Source organism: Sprattus sprattus (assembly GCF_963457725.1).
Source record: "Sprattus sprattus genome assembly, chromosome: 1".
Classification (NCBI taxonomy): Eukaryota; Metazoa; Chordata; class Actinopteri; order Clupeiformes; family Clupeidae; genus Sprattus; species Sprattus sprattus.
The window spans coordinates 33,423,595-33,444,158 of record NC_137920.1 but is presented as its reverse complement, the minus strand read 5'-3'; the positions used below and the strand labels follow the sequence as shown (position 1 = coordinate 33,444,158).

The window sequence follows — 20,564 nt, the reverse complement described above, 5'->3', positions numbered from 1 at the left end:
GCTGAGAGGTCTATCTTGGGTTTTTTGAGTTTGCCAGTAGGCATATCTAAATCAGCATTAGGAACACTAACATCTAGATTAGGATTTTTCAATTTAAAATCTGGGGAACTCAATCTTGGTGCTTTGATTTCTCCTTTGATCTTGGGAGCTGAGAAATCCACATCTGGTGTCTTTATATCAAAATCAGGCCCCTTAACCTTTGGTCCAGAAAGGCCAAAGTCAGGCATTTTAAAACCAGGCCAGTTAAATTTGCCAGATGGTTTGCCTATATCAACATCAGGGCCTGTTATATCTGCTTTTGGACCTCTCAAACGAGCTCCTGGTACATTAATATCCATATCAGGATTATCAAATGCAGCTCCCACTTTAGGTGGTGAAACCCTGAGATCTGGTCCATCAAGATCTCCATCTATGCCAACATCTGGGCCCTTCAGTCCTGGAAGGTTAAACTTCGGCATTTTGAATTTGGGCATTTTTAATGTACCTGATGGGGCACCAATGTTCACATCAGGGGAATTTAGATCCAATTTAGGACCTTTCAGATTAGGTTTTCCCAAACGCATATCTGTATCAGGGACATTGAAATCTCCTTTCAACTTTGGTCCACTGACATTCATACTTGGCATCTTCAGGTCGGCCTCAGGTCCTTTCGGTAATGTTCCTGAGAGACCAAATTTAGGCATCTTCAGTTTTCCAGAAGGAGCATCAAAGTCAAAATCTGGAGCTGAAAGGTCTATCTTGGGTTTTTTAAGTTTTGGGAGTTTGCCAGCAGGCATATCTAAATCAGCATTTGGACCACTTACATCTAGATTTGGATTTTTCAATTTAAAATCTGGGGAACCCAATTTTGGTGCTTTGATTTCTCCTTTGATCCTCGGAGATGAGAAGTCCACATCTGGAGTCTTTATATCAAAATCAGGCCCTTTAACCTTTGGTTTAGAAAGGCCAAAGTCAGGCATTTTAAAACCAGGCCAGTTAAATTTGCCAGATGGTTTGCCTATATCAACATCAGGGCCTGTTATATCTGCTTTTGGACCTCTCAAACGAGCTCCTGGTACATTAATATCCATATCAGGATTATCAAATGCAGCTCCCACTTTAGGTGGTGAAACACTGAGATCTGGTCCATCAAGATCTCCATCTATGCCAACATCTGGGCCCTTCAGTCCTGGAAGGCTAAACTTTGGCATTTTGAATTTGGGCATTTTTAATGTACCTGACGGGGCACCAATGTTCACATCAGGGGAATTTAGATCCAATTTAGGTCCTTTGAGATGAGGTTTTCCCAAACGCATATCTGTATCCGGGACATTTAAATCTCCTTTCAACTTTGGTCCACTGACATTCATACTTGGCATCTTCAGGTCGGCCTCAGGTTCTTTCGGTAAGGTTCCTGAGAGACTAAATTTAGGCATCTTCAGTTTTCCAGAAGGAGCATCAAAGTCAAAATCTGGAGCTGATAGGTCTATCTTGGGTTTTTTAAGTTTTGAGAGTTTGCCAGTAGGCATATCTAAATCAGCATTTGGACCACTTACATCTAGATTTGGATTTTTCAATTTAACATCTGGGGAACCCAATTTTGGTGCTTTGATTTCTCCTTTGATCCTTGGAGATGAGAAGTCCGCATCTGGAGTCTTTATATCAAAATCAGGCCCTTTAACCTTTGGTCCAGAAAGGCCAAAGTCAGGCATTTTAAAACCAGGCCAGTTCAATTTGCCAGATGGTTTGCCTATATCAACATCAGGGCCTGTTATATCTGCTTTTGGACCTCTCAAACGAGCTCCTGGTAAATTAATATCCATATCAGGATTATCAAATGCAGCTCCCACTTTAGGTGGTGAAACACGTAGATCTGGTCCATCAAGATCTCCATCTATGCCAACATCTGGACCCTTCAGCCCTGGAAGGCTAAACTTTGGCATTTTGAATTTGGGCATTTTTAATGTACCTGACGGGGCACCAATGTTCACATCAGGGGAATTTAGATCCAATTTAGGACCTTTGAGATGAGGTTTTCCCAAACGCATATCTGTATCAGGGACATTGAAATCTCCTTTCAACTTTGGTCCACTGACATTCATACTTGGCATCTTCAGGTCGGCCTCAGGTCCTTTAGGTAAGGTTCCTGAGAGACCAAATTTAGGCATCTTCAGTTTTCCAGAAGGAGCATCAAAGTCAAAATCTGGAGCTGAGAGGTCTATCTTGGGTTTTTTGAGTTTGCCAGTAGGCATATCTAAATCAGCATTAGGAACACTAACATCTAGATTAGGATTTTTCAATTTAAAATCTGGGGAACTCAATCTTGGTGCTTTGATTTCTCCTTTGATCTTGGGAGCTGAGAAATCCACATCTGGTGTCTTTATATCAAAATCAGGCCCCTTAACCTTTGGTTTAGAAAGGCCAAAGTCAGGCATTTTAAAACCAGGCCAGTTCAATTTGCCAGATGGTTTGCCTATATCAACATCAGGGCCTGTTATATCTGCTTTTGGACCTCTCAAACGAGCTCCTGGTACATTAATATCCATATCAGGATTATCAAATGCAGCTCCCACTTTAGGTGGTGAAACACTGAGATCTGGTCCATCAAGATCTCCATCTATGCCAACATCTGGACCCTTCAGCCCTGGAAGGCTAAACTTTGGCATTTTGAATTTGGGCATTTTTAATGTACCTGACGGGGCACCAATGTTCACATCAGGGGAATTTAGATCCAATTTAGGACCTTTGAGATTAGGTTTTCTCAAACGCATATCTGTATCCGGGACACTGAAATCTCCTTTCAACTTTGGTCCACTGACATTCATACTTGGCATCTTCAGGTCGGCCTCAGGTCCTTTCGGTAAGGTTCCTGAGAGACCAAATTTAGGCTTCTTCAGTTTTCCAGAAGGAGCCGAGGGCATATCAACATTTAAATTTGGTGAATCAATGTCTGGGCCATTCAGATCAGGTTTTTCGAAATGCATGTCTATGTCAGGAATGGCAACATCAAGACCTGGTGGATTTATTTCACAATCAGGACCTTCAAGCTTTGGGGTCTTTATCGATTTTAGACCTTTCCATTCGGCTGTTGGAATATTTGAGTCGAAAGTTGGTCCACGTGTTTTAGCTGCTATTTTAGGTGAGGGCATCTTTAGATCAGGTGCCGTCAGATTTTCCTCTAGAGCCACATTTGGTGATTTTAAGCCAGAAAAACTAAATTTTGGTATTTTAAATCTAGGCATTTTGAATTTTCCTGATGAAGAATCAACGTCTACATCTGGAATATTGAGGTCAGTTTCTGGGCCTTTGAAGTCTATTTTTGGTAAGTGCCCACCTGGGTTTGGCATATCAATGCTACCTGTCACTTTCGGTGTTTTGGTATTCAGACTTCCTGACTTTATTCCTCCACCAGTGTCAAGAGAAGATGCTTTAGGCAGTGTGCCAATATCAGGCACTTTTATATCTGCTTCCAGGTCAGGAACATTCAGACCAATTTCAGCTTGGGGAATTGAGAGGTCACCTTTAGAAACTTTACCTTTTAAATCTGGGGCTTTGCTTCTTCTCTTAGTTTTGGGACTTGCTATGATCAAGGTTGGCTTTTCCTGAGCAAGTTTTCTTGATGTGTATTCGTATGCGGAGGGCATATCGACATTTAGGTCTGGTAAACCATTTGGGACGTAATTATACGCTGAGGGTACATCAAGGTTAAGATCTGGTAAGGCATCAGGGACATATTTGTATGCTGAGGGAATGTCAAGATTCAGGTCAGGTATGCCAGTCGAGCTATATTCATAACCTGAGGGTGAATCTAAATCAAGTTCTGGTGCTCTCACCCTGCTTCTCGACTTCCTCTTAGATGGCTTTGTTTTGTTTTTTGAAGAGATATGAATGTCGGTATTGGGTGGTGGGAATTCAACTTCTGGGGGATTAGTGTCTGAAGGCAGAACATCTATTTCTATAGTTGAACTTGGAACTTGAATGTCATCAGTCAACTTAACTGTTGTCTCTGGACTTTCAGCATGGAGAACTGGGAGACTGACATCAAGTGTGGATTGCACTAGATCTTTTCCCCTTAAAACGACTGGAGGAGATGTACTGATATCTGTGTCAGTTTTGACATTTGCATTGGGCTCTGCCATGTCTACACCTACACCAATGTTGTGGTCATGTGCTGTAGGCATTAAACCTAAAGGGTCTACTTCAGATATATCTGGACTCTTTGCAACAACATCTACTACAGGCAACTCAATACCTCCACTAATTTCATCAGGTGCTTTTACTTGAGGTAAAGAAACCTCTGCACTCAAGCAATTTTCTGCTGTTTCTGTGGTATTCAAAATGGGCTTTGGAGTGTCAGAGGGGTCCTGACTCTTGACATCTGTAGTTGGCACATTGCCCTTTTGTCTCTGTTTGGCTGCTTTTAGAAAGTCTGTGACATCAACTTTTGGTTTACCGTTGAGAGAAGACAAGTCCATGTTTAGGTCAACAGATATAGCATCCCTTTCCTTATCAGGTTTCAACTCCTCTGGATTTTCATGTGGAGATACATTCCCCGGCATTGCTCCTGAAGATGGATTGTCCTTCAGGAATTTCTTCACTTTTGCATTGAAAAATGTGTTGTTTGAATTCCTCAGCATCTTAAAAAGGAGGGAATTAAAATCAGTCACCTGAACAACTGTTAGAAATTCCAGAAGAAGTTTTTTTTTTTTTTTTTTTATAAAAATCCAAAGTACATACCTCATCTGGAGTCTTGACAGTTTCAAGATCCAAGTTCCCCATACTTTTGCTGGGTTTCAAATCTTGTTTTGTAAGAACTTGAATCTTGTCATTATATGGCTCAATTAGCTTCAGTATATCTAGAATTTCATCTTTTTTTAAGTCATTAAAGCTGATGGTGGCACCAACAATTTCATCTCCTAGAAAAATATATAAAAAAAATCAAACTGATTGACGATAAAAGGTCCACCTCTAATAACTGAAACAACCGGAAATGTATTATCGAATGGGTAAGTCAAAGAGGAAAAACACTATGCAGCAAAAGTAAACATGTAATATTGGACTTGCATTAACTGAGGGCATCCCAAGATGTGTGAGAAACAAATGGTACCTTCTTTTAGTCCTTGATTGGTCATGGAATCACCTCTGATGCCAGACACAACCACACCCCCATTGCCATCATCTGCCAGCAAGAGGCTGTCGGAAAAACTCTTAGATCTCTGGTGCCTAGTCTGAAAACAAACACAAGGTACATCCACCGTTTGAAGGGAGAATTAAGTGAGACAAATAAGAAATAAAATACCGCATGCTTTCTAAATGTTTTTTTGAGAGCTGAGTTTAGATTATCCTCATATCAATTGAATTTAAAGAATACAATTATTTGACTTACCATGATAGCTAAATAATCCTATATCGGTGTCACAGCAACATCAGCATTGACACCTGTAACACAGCAGCAGCTTTGTAAGTGCTTGTTTTGAAAAGTTGGAAATTACATTTTTTACGTCACAGTCTGAACATTTTAAGTCATTGGAACCTAGGTTTATACAAAAACAATAAAGCCAGTTGTTTATCAAGTTTTTAATTGTTTTGAAACAGAGGACAATTTGGCATGTTGTCAGCAGAAACTGTGAAGCATTCAAGGAATGGCTTCAGGGCGGTGAGGGAGAGCCAGGAACAGGTTAGGTCAGCACTAAGGATCAGAGCCGATGACGAGGCCCGATGACGAGGGCCACACCCACACCCTGATGCCCCGGTGCTGGTGTCCATACAGTGCTCTATGTACACACTCTAACCAACCATCTCAGTGACACTAAATACATATTACAATATTCAAATGATGTGTGAAAGAAAAACTGTAAACACCCTGTTTATGACTTACACATTAGCATGACCATAATATTGTTTATACTATGGTTGTTATGTGATATATATTTTTCTTTCCATCTCAGGTGAATTCACCCTGATACAGTCTTCAGAAAACTGAAACTTGAATCACAGGAGCGGTGTGCCCTTGCATAATACAAAATATAATCCATCAAGGCAATCAGTTCCTTGATAACTCCAATAAGGCGCCTGCAGTCAAAACAACACAAGGCTAAAGGCTTGCTATGAAGGCACCTTGCATCACAGATGATAGCAAATGGCACTTTGAACATGATATATAGCTTCTCTATCTTGTCCTCCTTGCCCTCTACAGAATAGCCATTCATTAATTCCATTAGTGGACTGAATCACTGGAAACGCAAGCATAGAACAATCCGGACTCACCTGTGACTCCATAGGATTGTTGTTGCTCTTGGCGCCACTGCAAAAGCTGTGCAGGTATCGCCGTGTCCCACTAAGAAAGGAATTTAACACACTGGGACTGATAAGAGTGTGTTTGCTCCCTCTCCCATGGAGCTCCAAGGACTGTTTGCCTCAACCCTCCTGTCAGCAGGAATATTGACTACTAAAGCTGACAAACTGGTTCCCAGGCAAGACGTAGTGTCTCGGCCATGATGGGCAGATCCACTCTCTCTCTCCGTAGCTTGTTTGGAGGCATGACGCATCATGGCAGAAGGGAACATCAATTAACAAAACAAATCAAAACATATCACTCTCTGCACTGGGTGGGGTCAAAGTGAAAGCCCAGAATTCACCTGCTCAGAACACTATTATGACTCACTCAGTATTATGACTACAGAGGCACACCCTCTACACAAATGACTCTCAAAACACACCCATACCTAATGGTTGTGACACGAGGTTAGGGTACACACAATTTCTGAATCAACTGGAATGGTCAGACAATTATGCCTACCAATATGTATATACTGTATATGTATCCAAATAATGAATTATGGCAACATGATTTAAATGATGATGATTATGTGCGTATAACACAACATGCGCACACAAACACACCCTTCAGGGCAGCAGTGCCTCATGGAAGAAATAAACGGCATGACCCAACCCAGTGGATTAGTAGAACTAATGTACCTGTTCGGTCATTCAGGAATGGGTTCGCCCTTTGGGTGGGGTTATTGAAGATGTACCACAGACAGTGCATTCACATCACAGCGTAACATATCAACACAATGCAGAAGAAATAAAGAAAACAGACTTGGGTGGAGGAATTTAAAAAAAATCGATCAACCTTTACTTGTGACGACATGATTGTATCAAACAAACAGAACTGCATCTAAAGAACACATCTAAAAAACAAACCTTCATCCCTGAGTAACTCTTAACTGTTAAGTAGGTACAACAACGTGACAACATTCTTACATAACCAATACATTATATGTGCACCCTTAGCCGAACTCTGACATAGCATCTGTAACTTTAAGGTGCTTCATATCATCGTTGTCATATCATCATTGTCACATCATCAGTGTCATATTAGTGTCATGTCATCATGGTCATCAGTGTTGGAGGCATATTTTGGCCTTCAGGCTCCCCTTCCTCCCAGCAGCCTGTGAAAGAACGAGTCCTCCCTCTGGGAGAGAGCAGCGGGGGTGTCAAACTCCACCACCTTCCCAGCATGCATCACCATCACTCTGTCTGAGTCCATGATGGTGTTGAGCCTGTGCACATGAGTGTGGACATGAGGTTAATTACAGCCTGAGGCAGCACAATGACTGCAACTATGACTATGACTTTGGTCAGAGTTTTTTGTTATTGTATGTTCTTCTTTAATGAAATGTATGCTAATATTCTCAAATGTATTGGCAAAGGCACCTTTGGAAGACATTACACCTCATAATCATCAGAAAAATTGAAATTTCTAAATGTAAACTTCCAAAACAAGTATTCACCACATTGAGGACAAATGTTTGTTTTAAGTATGAAAGAACTCAAGTCACGGACCTGTGCGCAATTGTCAGGACAGTCCTATCCTTAAACATGTCTCTTATGGTCTTCTGGAGAAGCATGTCAGTCTTCTGGTCGACGCTTGCAGTGGCTTCATCAATGCACAGGACCTATGTAAACATCCATTACATCATCATTATGCTTGCAGTGGCTTCATCAATGCACTTGACCTATGTAAACATTCATGACATCATCATTACATTAACTATGACACGTTGAGTAAACATACACATCTCTCATCTATCAGTACCAGTACAAACATTGCTCTGTTCTCAGAAAAACAGTGGTATGTCTTATAGTGAGACAGTGACATGTAAACGGACTGTGAAGCACAGAGACAGGGATCTTACGTTAGCCTCGGTCAACAGGGCTCGTGCCAGACACAACAGCTGCCTCTGACCCACTGACAGAGACTTCCCTTTCTCCCCCACCTCCGCCTCCAGACCTCCTGCAGCACAGAAAGAAACACACACAGACACAGACACGGACACAGACACAGACAGACACGGACACACACAGACACGGACACACACAGACACAGACACAGACACAGACACAGACACAGACAAACAGACATACACACACACACAACAAACAAACACACACACACACACACACACACACACACACACACACACACACACACACACACACACACACAACACACAGGCCCAAACAGACATACACACACAACAAACATTGTGTGAGTTGTTACGGTGTGACGGTGAGTTTGGGTATTAAGTACTCACTGCAGCTGGGAGCACTTAAAAGCTGTTGAAATGTTGAGGTAGGGCTAAAACCTTTTTTTTTAATATAATTTGTATCATTAAAGTAATCTACTCTTACTGTGTACAATATTACAGATGAGGGCTGAACATGAGCTCTGCTTTGCCTTTCCCCTCTATGTTTGTGTCTCTTCTCCTCTCCTTTCGCTCCGTCCCTCTCTCACCTATCCTTCTGACCACCTGCTCCAGGTGGCACTGCTCCAGGGCCTCCAGGAGGCGCAGGTCAGAGTGCCGGCCACAGGGGTCCAGGTTGTCCCGCACCGAGCCTGAAAACAAGAAGGGGTCCTGAGGGATGACGGCCATCTTTGACCTACAAGAAAAACAAAAAGCCCTGTGAGCACTAAGGCAATGTATACCAGCAGGAAGAGCCCTTTCCTCAATACTCCCTGATCCTGTAGTAACACTAGAGCAGGAAGAACCCTTTCCTCAATACCCCCCAATCCTGCAGAAAATATACTGTATGTTGGATGGTTAAAGTAAAACCCAGACATGGCTAAGAGTTATATAACAAACATTACTCCTGAGTGTATAAACATACATACATATATACAGTATATATATAGAGAAAGAGAGAGAGAGAGCGAGAGAGAGAGAGAGAGAGAGAGAGAGAGAGAGAGAGAGAGAGAGAGAAAGAGTCCCGCTCACCTGAGCTGAGACAATGCCACTTGGCTAATGTCAACCCCGTCCAGCAGGACGCAGCCCTGGTTCAATTCCACCATGCGAAAGAGAGCCAGGAAGAGGGTGGACTTCCCAGAGCCCGTCCGGCCCACGATGCCCACCCTCTCCCCGGGCAGCACCTCCACGCTTACCCCGTCCAGGGCGTTGGGCAGGCCCGGCCGATAGGCCAGCACGGCGCCGGAGAACTCCACCCGGCCATGCTGAGGCCACTCGGGGGGGACCTGTGAAAGGGAAGCGCCCCGATTTGACTTGGAAATTTTACGAGGTCAGTAAAGGAAATGGTCACCTGCTGAGCAGTGTTAAAAGAGAGCCAAGTGCACTCGGTGAGAGTTCACTTTATTCTGCCACTTTTTTCTACAGCTTAACTCTCTTGTCTGACCCCTAGATTGTGCAGTAGAGGCCAGGCTGCCTTCTAGTGTGGTAGATGAACATGCACATCAGTATAGGACATCTGTACTAAACATTAGGGGTGGGAATCTCTTGGCACCTCACGATTCGATTCGAAATCGATTCAGAGGTCAACGATTCGATTTAAAATCGATTATCGATTATCGATTTAAAATCGATTATCGATTTAAAATCGATTTTGTAATTAAAATTTTTTTTTTTTTTTTTTTTTTTTTTTACACATCCATTTTATGTTGAAATGCAAGCTGCATCGACTATTGCATTGCTCATAGAAAGTCAAAATTGTGACCATTAAAAGCTTTTACTCTAATAAAGCAAATAGCGAAGGTAATTCATCTGTTGATTTTCTTCAATTTAGACTCTGAGTTGCAAACTCAAATGATTCAATAGTCAAAATGCATCGATAATCGTTTTATCGGTTTCGAATTGATATTCGATAATCAATCGATAATTGCATTTCAACATGAAATGGATGTGTAAAAAAAACGATTATCAATTTTAAACCGATAAAACGATTATCAATCCATTTCGACTTTTAAAACATTTGAGTTTGCTACTTAGAGTCTTTGCTACACTTCCTACTTTGTGTTTGATAATTAAAGAAAATCAACAGATGAATTACCTTCTCTATTTTTTATGAGAGAAAAAGCTTTTCCTTGTCACAATTTTGACTTTCTATGAACAATCCAATAATCGATGCAGCTTGCATTTCAACATAAAATGGATGTGTAAAAAAAAAAAAAAAAAAAATTTTTTTTTTTTTTTTTTAAATTACAAAATCGATCATGAACTTTTCTGAATCGAGACAGAATCGTTTTAGAGAGAATCGATTAAAATCGAATAATCGATTTTTTTCCCCCACCCCTACTAAACATGGCCCCTGGAGATGGTGGACATATCCTCTGGCCACTGGCATTTAACCTAGCCTAAGTTAATATGAACAAGTAGGCAGATAAAAGGCTGAGACAGCGGAATGGCTCTTAGCTGCCGGGAAAAGACTGATGGCTTAGCTGATGGTGAAGGCGAGCCTCACATCTCACCTGGCGGCTGCCATCTTGGGACTCCACGGGGACGCAGGTGCTGTACTCCTCTGTGCGCTCCACGCTGACCATCTGCATCTCGGTCTGGGCGTAGCTGAAGATCAGCCCGGAGAGCAGGTTGGTGATGGAGAGGGCGTAGGACAGGGACAACCCCACCAGGCCTGAGGAGAACCAACCAGAAACACAGCATCAGTCACCGGGCTAGTCAGCAGGATATGTGTGCAGGGACATAGTGTGCATTATACAGTATGCTGTGAAATCAGTGGGAAGACAGACAAACATTATCAGCATCAGTCACCGGGATTGTCAGCAGGAAATGTGTGCAGGGACTTAGTGTGCATTATACAGTATGCTGTGAAATCAGTGGGAAGACACCTTAACATTATTTTCTGCAGATGATGTATGTTTAAGAATAAACAAATACCTCATGCGTTTATTTGAATGAATGTAAAACCCCAAAACATTTGAGTGCTGCTTACGAGACTTCCAAGTAAATCTTCCTAGTTAAATCCTGGTGACGTTGACAGATACCTGGGTCTATGGATTTGAACTGGTGCTGGACGACTGCAATGATGCCGATGCCGGTCACCAGGGCAACGCCGATCATCTGGAGGCGGATGTCCAACCACTGCATGGCGGCGTTGCTGGCGAACAGACAGCGCTGGTTTTGCTCCAAACGCTGTTCGTTCTCCTCCTCAAACCTGCACAAGGACATCACATGAGCTCCACACTGTGGGACACCAATCTGATCTCTAACAGCGAACTAGCTTTGGGCTATGACGATTGATATCTAAAAGCAAACTAGCTTTGGGCTATGACTGTTATTTAATGACGGAGAGATATTATTATTCAGAGGAATCATGATAAGTTACAGATGTAACAAACATAGACTTTCCATAAGATTGCAGCCCAGCCATATGACTCCATAAGGAATTACATATGTTCACAGACAGAACTACAACTACACTAAAGGTTACACTGAAGGTTGGTCACCTCTAGATTGTGGATAAGCCTATGCACCAAACGTTTACCCACTATCCAAATATATTCACACTTTCACAATTAATACTTTAATACTTCCATAGCAACCGTGTCCTGTCCACTGGACCACACTGTTGGCGGCATAGGTCAAAGGTCGTCTCACCTTGCGGCGCTTCCGCTGGCTCTCACCGTGCCCAGGCCTGCGAGCGTCTCGGAGAAGTGCGAGTAGACGGGCGAGAGCGTGAGGCTGCACAGGCGCTTGAGCTCGCGCGAGCTGTGCCGGTAGAAGCGCTGCGTGCGGTAGTAGAGCGCCCCCAGTGGCAGCAGCGGGAGCAGCAGCCAAGGCAGCCCGTAGGTCATGACGACCAGCATGCCCAGCAGCCCGAACACGTTAGCCAGCAGGATGTTGAGCACGAAGGGCAGCGAGTCGTCCACGCTGTACATGTCTGACGAGAAGCGGTTGAGCACACGGCCCATAGGGGTGGTATCGAAAAAGGTCACTGTGGCCTGACGGGGAGATGAGGGTAGAACAGAGGTCAAACAGAGTTCAAGAAAGACGTCTTGGTGACTCTTCTTCTGAGAGAGACTGTAGGCCAAGACCTTTAAATACGCTAATTGTAAGTATGCAGTGGTTAAAAGAACATTTTTATTGTATGCTGGGCTGCTAGGCTCTAATATGTCTATAGTCAACAATGAATCGAATGAGCAGGATCAAACCAATAAGGCACTGCTATGACAATGATAAACTGACCAACCAGATACCATTTAGGGGTACCATTTAAGTGTAGGTAAAATTTAGGACAACATATTTTTTCCCAAGATGAGGAACTATGATGGTATGTGACCTTCAGCACTCTGCCTAGTAGCCTGTCGTGGATGACTGCAGCAGCGCAGATGGCGCCGTAGGCGAAGAGGAAGGCACGGGCAGCGGTGAAGAGCGTGTTGGCAGCAGCCAGGGAGCCGTACACCGTCATGTAAAACTTAACGTCAGAACTCATGTTGCCAAGCGACGACGTCTCCATGAGCGACACTGGGGACCTGCAGGCAGGGCGATGAAGATGTCAGTTGGTTATTATTACCACATCTCCTTATCATCACAATAATAATGTTTACGTCCGGGTCTACATTCTCTAATGTAGAAAATCTTTTTCTTATGACAATGCTATGCTATGCTATAATGACAAAGTATAGGCCTCAACAAAAGAGGTTCTTCCAACACATCACAGAAAAGTGCAGTGTGGTAGAACTTGACTGGTAGAGCAAGCTGCTAACAAAACCAAGCTAATGGGTTCAATTCCAAGAGCACACATAGGCTGATAATGAAAAAAATATATATTTATATATATATTTCTGTACTGTAATTCACTTTGGATAAAAGTGTCTGCTAAATGAATACACGTTAATGTAATAGGATCTTATTAAAAGAACAAGCAAGCAGGCTAAAAATGCTATATAAATACAGGTTGACTGACAGGTAGCTGATCCACTCACGTGAGGCCTCCGGGGGAGAAGAGGAGCAGCAGTGGAGATTGGTGAGGAGGCAGGAGATCAACATCAACAGCAGCACCTGAGGAGTTGCTCTTCAGGTGGGAGATCCAATGGGACAGCCACCACTCTGACACATTCTTAGACGCTATCGAAGGAGAAGGCACAGTCTGGTCAAACACTAGTGTGTATGTATGTATGTGTGTGTGTGTGTGTGTGTGTGTGTGTGTGTGTGTCTGTGTGTGTGTCTGTGTGTGTGTCTGTGTGTGTGTATGTGTAAGATTCACAATTTATATATACACATCATAGGATGTCATGTTCAAAGACAAGTGTTGACTGCATACTGTATAGGACAGTTTATAGTTACATATCATGTACATTTCCACAGGAGAAACACATAAAATTTGTTGTTGACTCGTATCCTTTGTCTACAAATTCCCCCAAAGCATTATACGGATGGCAGACACAGAGGACAGATATAGTTCTTGTACTTAAATGCCTCCCACTCTCCCCTGCCTCCCACTCACACCACAGACCCAGAGTCTCACTAGAGAAACACTCAACCTTGCATCAGGAGCAGAGAGAGGAGGACGGATGCAGCCATGGCCCCGCCCACAGCCCTCCAGTAGGCTGTGTACACAGACCAGGCCAGCCCTCCCACTTGCTTCTGCTCCTCCCCCGAATCATCAGGCCCCTCCTCCAGAGGTAGCTCATTGGATGACTCCTGCTCCTCCTCCTGATGTATGACATCTGATTGACAGAGTATTCAGAGCATGATTGCCAGTCTGATATTTATACACAGATTTAAAATGTTTACAATATAATACAAATCAAAATTATAGGAGGATCTATCTGCTGGATCTTACCTTTCTCTTTTTTGTTGCTATCATTCTTTCGATCCTTTGGCTCTGCTTCCACCAAGGGAAGAACCTCACTGGGCGATCCTTTATTTAGAAAAATACATAAATAAATAAACAAATAAATACATACATAAATAAACAAAAAAATTTGCAGTTGTGTGAATCTCAGTTCTTTCCAAAATCTCTCAGTCTCTTATGATGACATTTGTATCAGACTTATTCCATATACAACCTTCCTACATTATCTACATGTACAGAAAACCTTCTTCAACATGATGCGATCCATTTCAGTCCTCACCTATTTTAACGATTGTCCCATTGTCCATGAGGACCACCACGTCCGCCCTGTCCAAAAACTCTATACGATGGGTGCAAAGAATTCTGGTCTTGGTGCTGAGGATACCTAGAATGCATTTCTCCATGAGGTGATGGGCGACATCAGCATCCACTGCTGCCAAAGGGTCATCAAGGAGGTAGATTTCCTTGTCCTTTGTGTGAGCAGAATTAGCAAAGGCACAGACGTAAAGTGACAGAATGGACACAATCATGGAATATTATACAAAGGCACATTTCTTTGTTTTGCATAAAGACAAATTTGCTGTGAATGTACTTTGCTATGACTTTGCTATTTTTCGGTATCCTGAGGCTGTTCATTCATGCACATAACCCTGATCATGCGCTCTGCCTACCTCATTATAGAGGTTCTTCATTCTTTGTCGTACAGACAGATAGATTTTTTTACCTCTGCTTTATTGAGCCATATGCACAATCTCCATTTCCTTCCAGCAGGAATCTGACCACCTCCTTGAACGAGTGTGACAATGTCCCACTCCTTTAATGTATGTTATTTGTACTGGTGGTCCCATAGGACCCTACTCCTATCGGTACTGCACAGCTTTAGGCGAGAGGTTCTGTTGTCTTTTTGCCCACCATGTAAACAGCACGGGCCAGGGCCAGACGGCTCTTCTGTCCTCCGCTCAGAGTCACGCCATTCTCACCCACCTCCGTCCGGTCTCCGCTTGGCAACATCTGGCATGAAGTGATCCAAAAAATTATAATTACAGATCCATGGTCACTTTGTACTGAGCAGTGGTTCACCCTGGCATCAAGGACTCTAAATTGTATTTTTACAATTCAGGTTCAGAGATATAAAAATGTGTAGGTCCCCCCCCCCCCCTTTGCCTCGTAAATCAATGCAGAATATGACACAAATCATATAACGTAACAATGACACAGACAAAAAAAGTCTTACATTGAGATCATCACTGAGAGCACAGGCCTCAATCACAGTCTGGTAAAAGGTGCTGTCAAAGTCCCGTCCAAATAGGATGTTGTCTCTCACAGTGGCGTGCTGGATCCAGGGCTCCTGGGCGGCCAGGCCGAACCCATCTGTCCTGCCAGCTACATACACAGACCCTCCTAGCCTGCCAGGCAAACACAACACAATGACTGTGCAGCTATTGACACTCACCAGGGGTGATTCGTTAGGGGTAGGGGTAGAGTTTTATGACCGGTGAAAATGTAGTTGTACTAAGTTGAGTAACATTTAGCTGAAAGTATCATTTGGATAATGTCATGGTGCTACTTGAAACATTGATCCTACAATGGCTTAGAATGTGATACTGTATGAGGGACCCACTGCATAGACATGAGATATGAATGTAATCTTCTATTTGTAGTGCAGCTGTATAAATGTATTATAGATATATCGGTCAATTGTGGAGTTATGTTGAATGACTGATGAAGATGAAGCTCACCTCTGAAGCTCTCCACTGATGGCTGCCAGTAAAGAACTTTTCCCACAGCCAACCTTCCCTACCACAGCCACCAACCGGCCCTGGTGAAAAAAAGACAGCAAAACCAGTGTTTTTAACACCTAACCAAAGATAGCAGCTTTCACTGTAAGATAAGATTCCAGTCAATAAAACTATATTTGTATGATTTGTTATTCATTCTTAATAATCCTCCATTAACAGAACCATTTTGAGTCATCCATCTTTGAGCTCCAGACCTTCTGTACGCTGAGGTTGAGACTGCTGAGTAACAGACTTCCTGTTGGAGACCCGCTGTTGGTCTGCTCCTCAGGTGGACTGCGCGTGCCGTCAGGGTCCGGCGCCTGCCACGAGAAGGAGGCCTGCAATAGCTCCAGGGATGAGAGGGGGTCCTCAGGAGCGTCTGTGCAGTTAGTGAGAAATATGCTATTCAGAGAGGCCGAGTTCATACACTGATCACACAAAACTGATAATTAGAGTCTTCGATTGATAAGGTTAGCACATCCAACCCAAGTTGGGTACAAGTGCAATAAAATCTATACATCAGGGAACCTTTTTTCCTCTTATAAAGTGTTACACCTCTTGCAGTGTTCACATAACTCCAAAAGCATAGATGTACCAGCTATAAAAAAGTCAGATGACCGTAGTGGAGCCAAGAGAGCTGTGCACAGCTAAGGTGATGCCTGTAGAAGTCCACTGCCTTCTGCACCATGTGAGGAGTACCTTTGTTGTAGTAAGCGCCGAGGTCCTGATTGTGTAGTCTGAGGAAGCGCTGGATGCGGTCCAGTGAGACCTTGGCCTCCAGGGTGCCGTTGAGGACCCAGGGGAAGCTGTTGAGAGGGAGGATGAGCATCCCCACCAGGGCTAGGGTTGTGAACACCTGCAGGAGACAGATACAGATACATCACGTGTGCTGTTCGATAATGTATAATGTATAAATTAATAAATAATTAGCAATAACCTATACAAAATGTTCAACGTATGTGTCCAAAAGTAAATTATGTTCCCATAATCTCTCTGATAGACCTTGATATATATATAGAGTTGATATATATAAGAATGACCCGGTGTGGTCTCACAGCAGTCACAACAATAAAATGTGGACCTTGAATAAAATGCATAATGTATGTGAATTTACTTGCTTATCTACAATAAGCAAAAGTGTAGAAACAGAAAGAGGAAGACGTGACTAAGGCAAATGGCAGTCAAGCATCAGGGCGTCCTACTGACCTTAGCTGCAGTAAGCTGATTACCCAACAGCACGTAGGTGACAAAGGTGAGGATGGAGATGACCACCGGCAGAGCGCTCCAGGTGTACACACACACCGCATCCAGGTACTTGATGGCCTTCAGGTGGGAAAGCTCCCGTTTACGGCACTCGCCAATCTTCTGGGTAAAATGCTGCTCCCAGTTGTAGAACTTCAGGACTCTGATCCCAAAGAGCACTTCTGTCATTAGCTTTAAGGGGAGTAGCCAGACAAAACGATGTGAGTAGAGCTTCATTTCATAAGAGTTACCAAGCCAGTAAGTTGACCATTTGGATCAGTTTTTAACAGGTTGTTTTAAAAAAAAACTCTCTAACTGTAACTACCAGTAAATTACAAGACTATGCCAAGGATTACACCACAATCAGGACTACATATAAAGACAGAAACATGTACAAATATGTCAGAGGCAAAGGTAGACTGCTTCATTACATCAAACAAAATAGCCTTTACCTTTACTCTGCTGTCCTTATGAGTCAGCATGTGCTTGTTGTTCTCCAGGATGCGGGATGCCAGGACTTTATTGAGCGGCACCAGCAGGATGGCCACTCCCAGGCCTCCCAGAAATGCCACCCCCACCTGGAGGTAGAGCAGGTAGAGGGCCAAGGCAAACTGGAACGGGAGGCTCCAGGCCTCGTGGAAGCTGTTGAAGAAGTTCACCAGCCGGTCCGTGTCGGTGCTCATGAAGTTGACCACCTCTCCCAGGGTGAACCGGGCCAGCGCCGACCCGCTCACTCGCAAGGCTTTGCCGTAGATGGCCGACACCACGGCGGCACGAGCCTCCAACGACACTTTGGACACCTCGAAGACGAACACATTGCGGAGCAAAGCGGAGACGAACGTGCTGGCGAAGAGGCCCACCGCGCACCACGCCCCCTGCCGAACAGGCGCCGACTCAGACTCCATGAAGCCGATGAGGCCGCTGAGGAGCAAGGGTCCGGCGAAGGCTAGCATGCTAGCCGCTAGCTTTAGCACACCTAGCGAGTAGTAGCGCAGTCCGAAGGCTCTGTGCAGGACTCTCAGAAGACTAACATCCTCAATGACCTCCACACGTGCGGCACCATCCTGAGGCTCGGTCCAGGAGCCGTTCTGCAGGCCCCTCCCTTCAGATGGCTGCAGGGTCTCTGGGTGCCTGCGCAACGCTGCCCCTTTCTGGCAGTCCTCCCAGCAGCGTTGGAAGCGCCTGTGGACAGTGGCCGTGCGCAGCCTTTTGGGAAGCTGATACACATCACTGGGTCTCTCCAGCTCCCCTCTCTCCCCTTGCTGGAGCAGGGGGTTCAACCAGAGGTAGAGAAGACGCGACAAGCAGCCGCTGCCATCCTCAGCCACCATCTCACCCACACTGATTCGCTGGGGGAGTAGAGGGGACATGTCCGAGGCATTGATGGACATGGGGTCCCTGACACCTCTAATACAGGGGACAACAAACGCCAAGATGTAGACGAGTAGTAGAGCGGCTCGAGCCACTGCCATGGCCAGACGTAACACCGGCAGGACCTGTAACAGATCAAGGTAATTGCTGTTCTGGACGTAAGCTGTCAAAGTGATGACCTGATTTGGGATCAGCAGCACCACCAACACCACCAGCACAGGAGGACCCCGGGTGCATCTGTAGGCAGATCTCTGTAGGACCACCATCGCCCCAAAGTGAACCAGCCAGGCGATGATGGCACAGCCATCTGCCAAGACGTCGAGGTACATAATTGGGTCTTGAAGCAGGGCCACTGCCACCACGTCGCCGATGAAGAGAAGCCAGAGCAGCAGGGCAGAGGCTGCCCTGAAGCCCCAGCCATAGGACTGGTGGGCCTGAAGATAGGTGCATCTGGTAGAACAAGAGAATAAACATTTAATTAACTCGCAAATGATCCGTTTCTAGATGTTATAAGGGGGAAAGATGAATACACAACACACATACAAGTTTTAATTATTAAAACTAAAATGAAAGAGGCTTCATAATTGTCACCTCTAATAGGCTACTTCACAGACTCAACTTACCTTGGCGTGCTTAGGTAGCAAGCACTAATGACAGCCACAGCCGCGTAGGGCAGTGAGCCGAAAACAACTTGATTGAAACATGGACTGAAGGTTCCATTCCTCCACACGGGGAAAGGATCCTGAGTGTCCGTGTGACAGAGTTCCGAGATAATCTCAGCGGGGCCAACCCATTGCCCCTCCATTGTCAAGTTGTAAGTGTGGACATTGAGAGGTTGCCCCAAGCTCTAACCCTCTAAGACAGCGGGTGCATTTCCCCAGATTGTCTGAGAATTAGTTTCTCCGGGGGTGTTCACATTTGTTTGACCCTTACGTGGGAGATAAAAGGAGTCATAGGGAGTCACAATAATACAGAACAATTTATTGTAAACGTTGCCTATGCTATCGCATGAACAGTCTGGTCTTCATCAATGACAGGACAACTGACAATTTTATTGTGGTAATTCCCAGCTCATTATCGGCGTCATTACGACTTTGGGGTACATGTCACAGGGGAAGTTAAACTCGGCTTGCTGCTTACACCTGCCATATTTTTGATAACAGCCTAGCTGTCATCAATGAAACAAAATAGAAGCTACGACACTACCCATTAAAGGCGGTGTGTTGCTTGTGTTCATGGTGAGTATAAGCTACGTCTTATTTAGTAATTTCAATGCATCTGCAAAGCACATCTATACCGACACGATACCTATTAGTGATTGAACTGTAAAAGGTACCTTGTTGCACAGCTGAGCAGCGTGTAGCCAGTGACAATCATTGACATGTGTATATCTATGGACGCTAGCGCCAAGGAACTGTACAGCTACAGCACACTCTCCTTCTATGCCCTGCGTGATAGGCAATCATCTAATTATTTGGCCCACTGCTGTCGCCTGCTGCCTGGGAGTGGTAAAGAACAAGACACGCTACGCCAAAATGAATCAGAAAACCCCGTCTTCAGTTAAAACAAATCTTCTAAAGATGACGCACACACACACACACACACACACACTTGCAATTTTTCACAGAAGATAGATGATGAATTCATAATAAAATGTAAAGTTCACACACACAAATCGGTGCGAACCCATCAGGTCATCGTCACCAAAGCTTTATTGATTTTTTTTGTAAGCGGAAATCATGAAACGGCAACAAAATCATTTAAAATAGGTATATTGGAGGAATGTCTTCTATCGTTTTGGCAAGTAACGGAATCATAAGCGGGATAATGTATCTGTTGCTAATCTTTTTTTATTATTATTATTCATTTGAATTATATCATTTTTCTTCATCATTCATTCTGGGAAATGTGTATCAATGTACACTGTCCCTTTTCAAATAAATGCATAAATACATAAAAATTAAATGGTGGTCTACATCTCCAAAATTACGATGCTGATGTCACAGTTGGAAATGTTCCATTGCAGCGTTCCATTGCATCTTGCGACACCTTCAGTCAAATCCAAACAGGGCAAGAGCGCTTGTGAAT

The 20,564-nt window shown here is 44.0% G+C and overlaps 1 protein-coding gene across 1 annotated transcript; it reads right to left on the bottom strand.

Moving 5' to 3' along the window:
- Window positions 1-7,200: 7,200 nt before the first annotated feature.
- Window positions 7,201-19,281, bottom strand: abcc10 (ATP-binding cassette, sub-family C (CFTR/MRP), member 10; the record flags this gene model as incomplete). Its single annotated transcript, XM_080854192.1, has 21 exons — window positions 7,201-7,544; window positions 7,828-7,940; window positions 8,181-8,278; window positions 8,780-8,925; window positions 9,261-9,514; window positions 10,742-10,902; window positions 11,273-11,442; window positions 11,886-12,229; window positions 12,568-12,760; window positions 13,214-13,355; window positions 13,772-13,957; window positions 14,074-14,151; window positions 14,366-14,555; window positions 14,998-15,096; window positions 15,320-15,491; window positions 15,825-15,904; window positions 16,079-16,242; window positions 16,563-16,719; window positions 17,070-17,297; window positions 17,558-18,926; window positions 19,100-19,281. 21 exons carry the CDS (start codon window positions 19,279-19,281, stop codon window positions 7,409-7,411), a joined length of 4,662 nt encoding a protein of 1,553 aa, XP_080710318.1. The 3' UTR covers window positions 7,201-7,408.
- Between the last annotated feature and the right edge of the window lie 1,283 nt (window positions 19,282-20,564).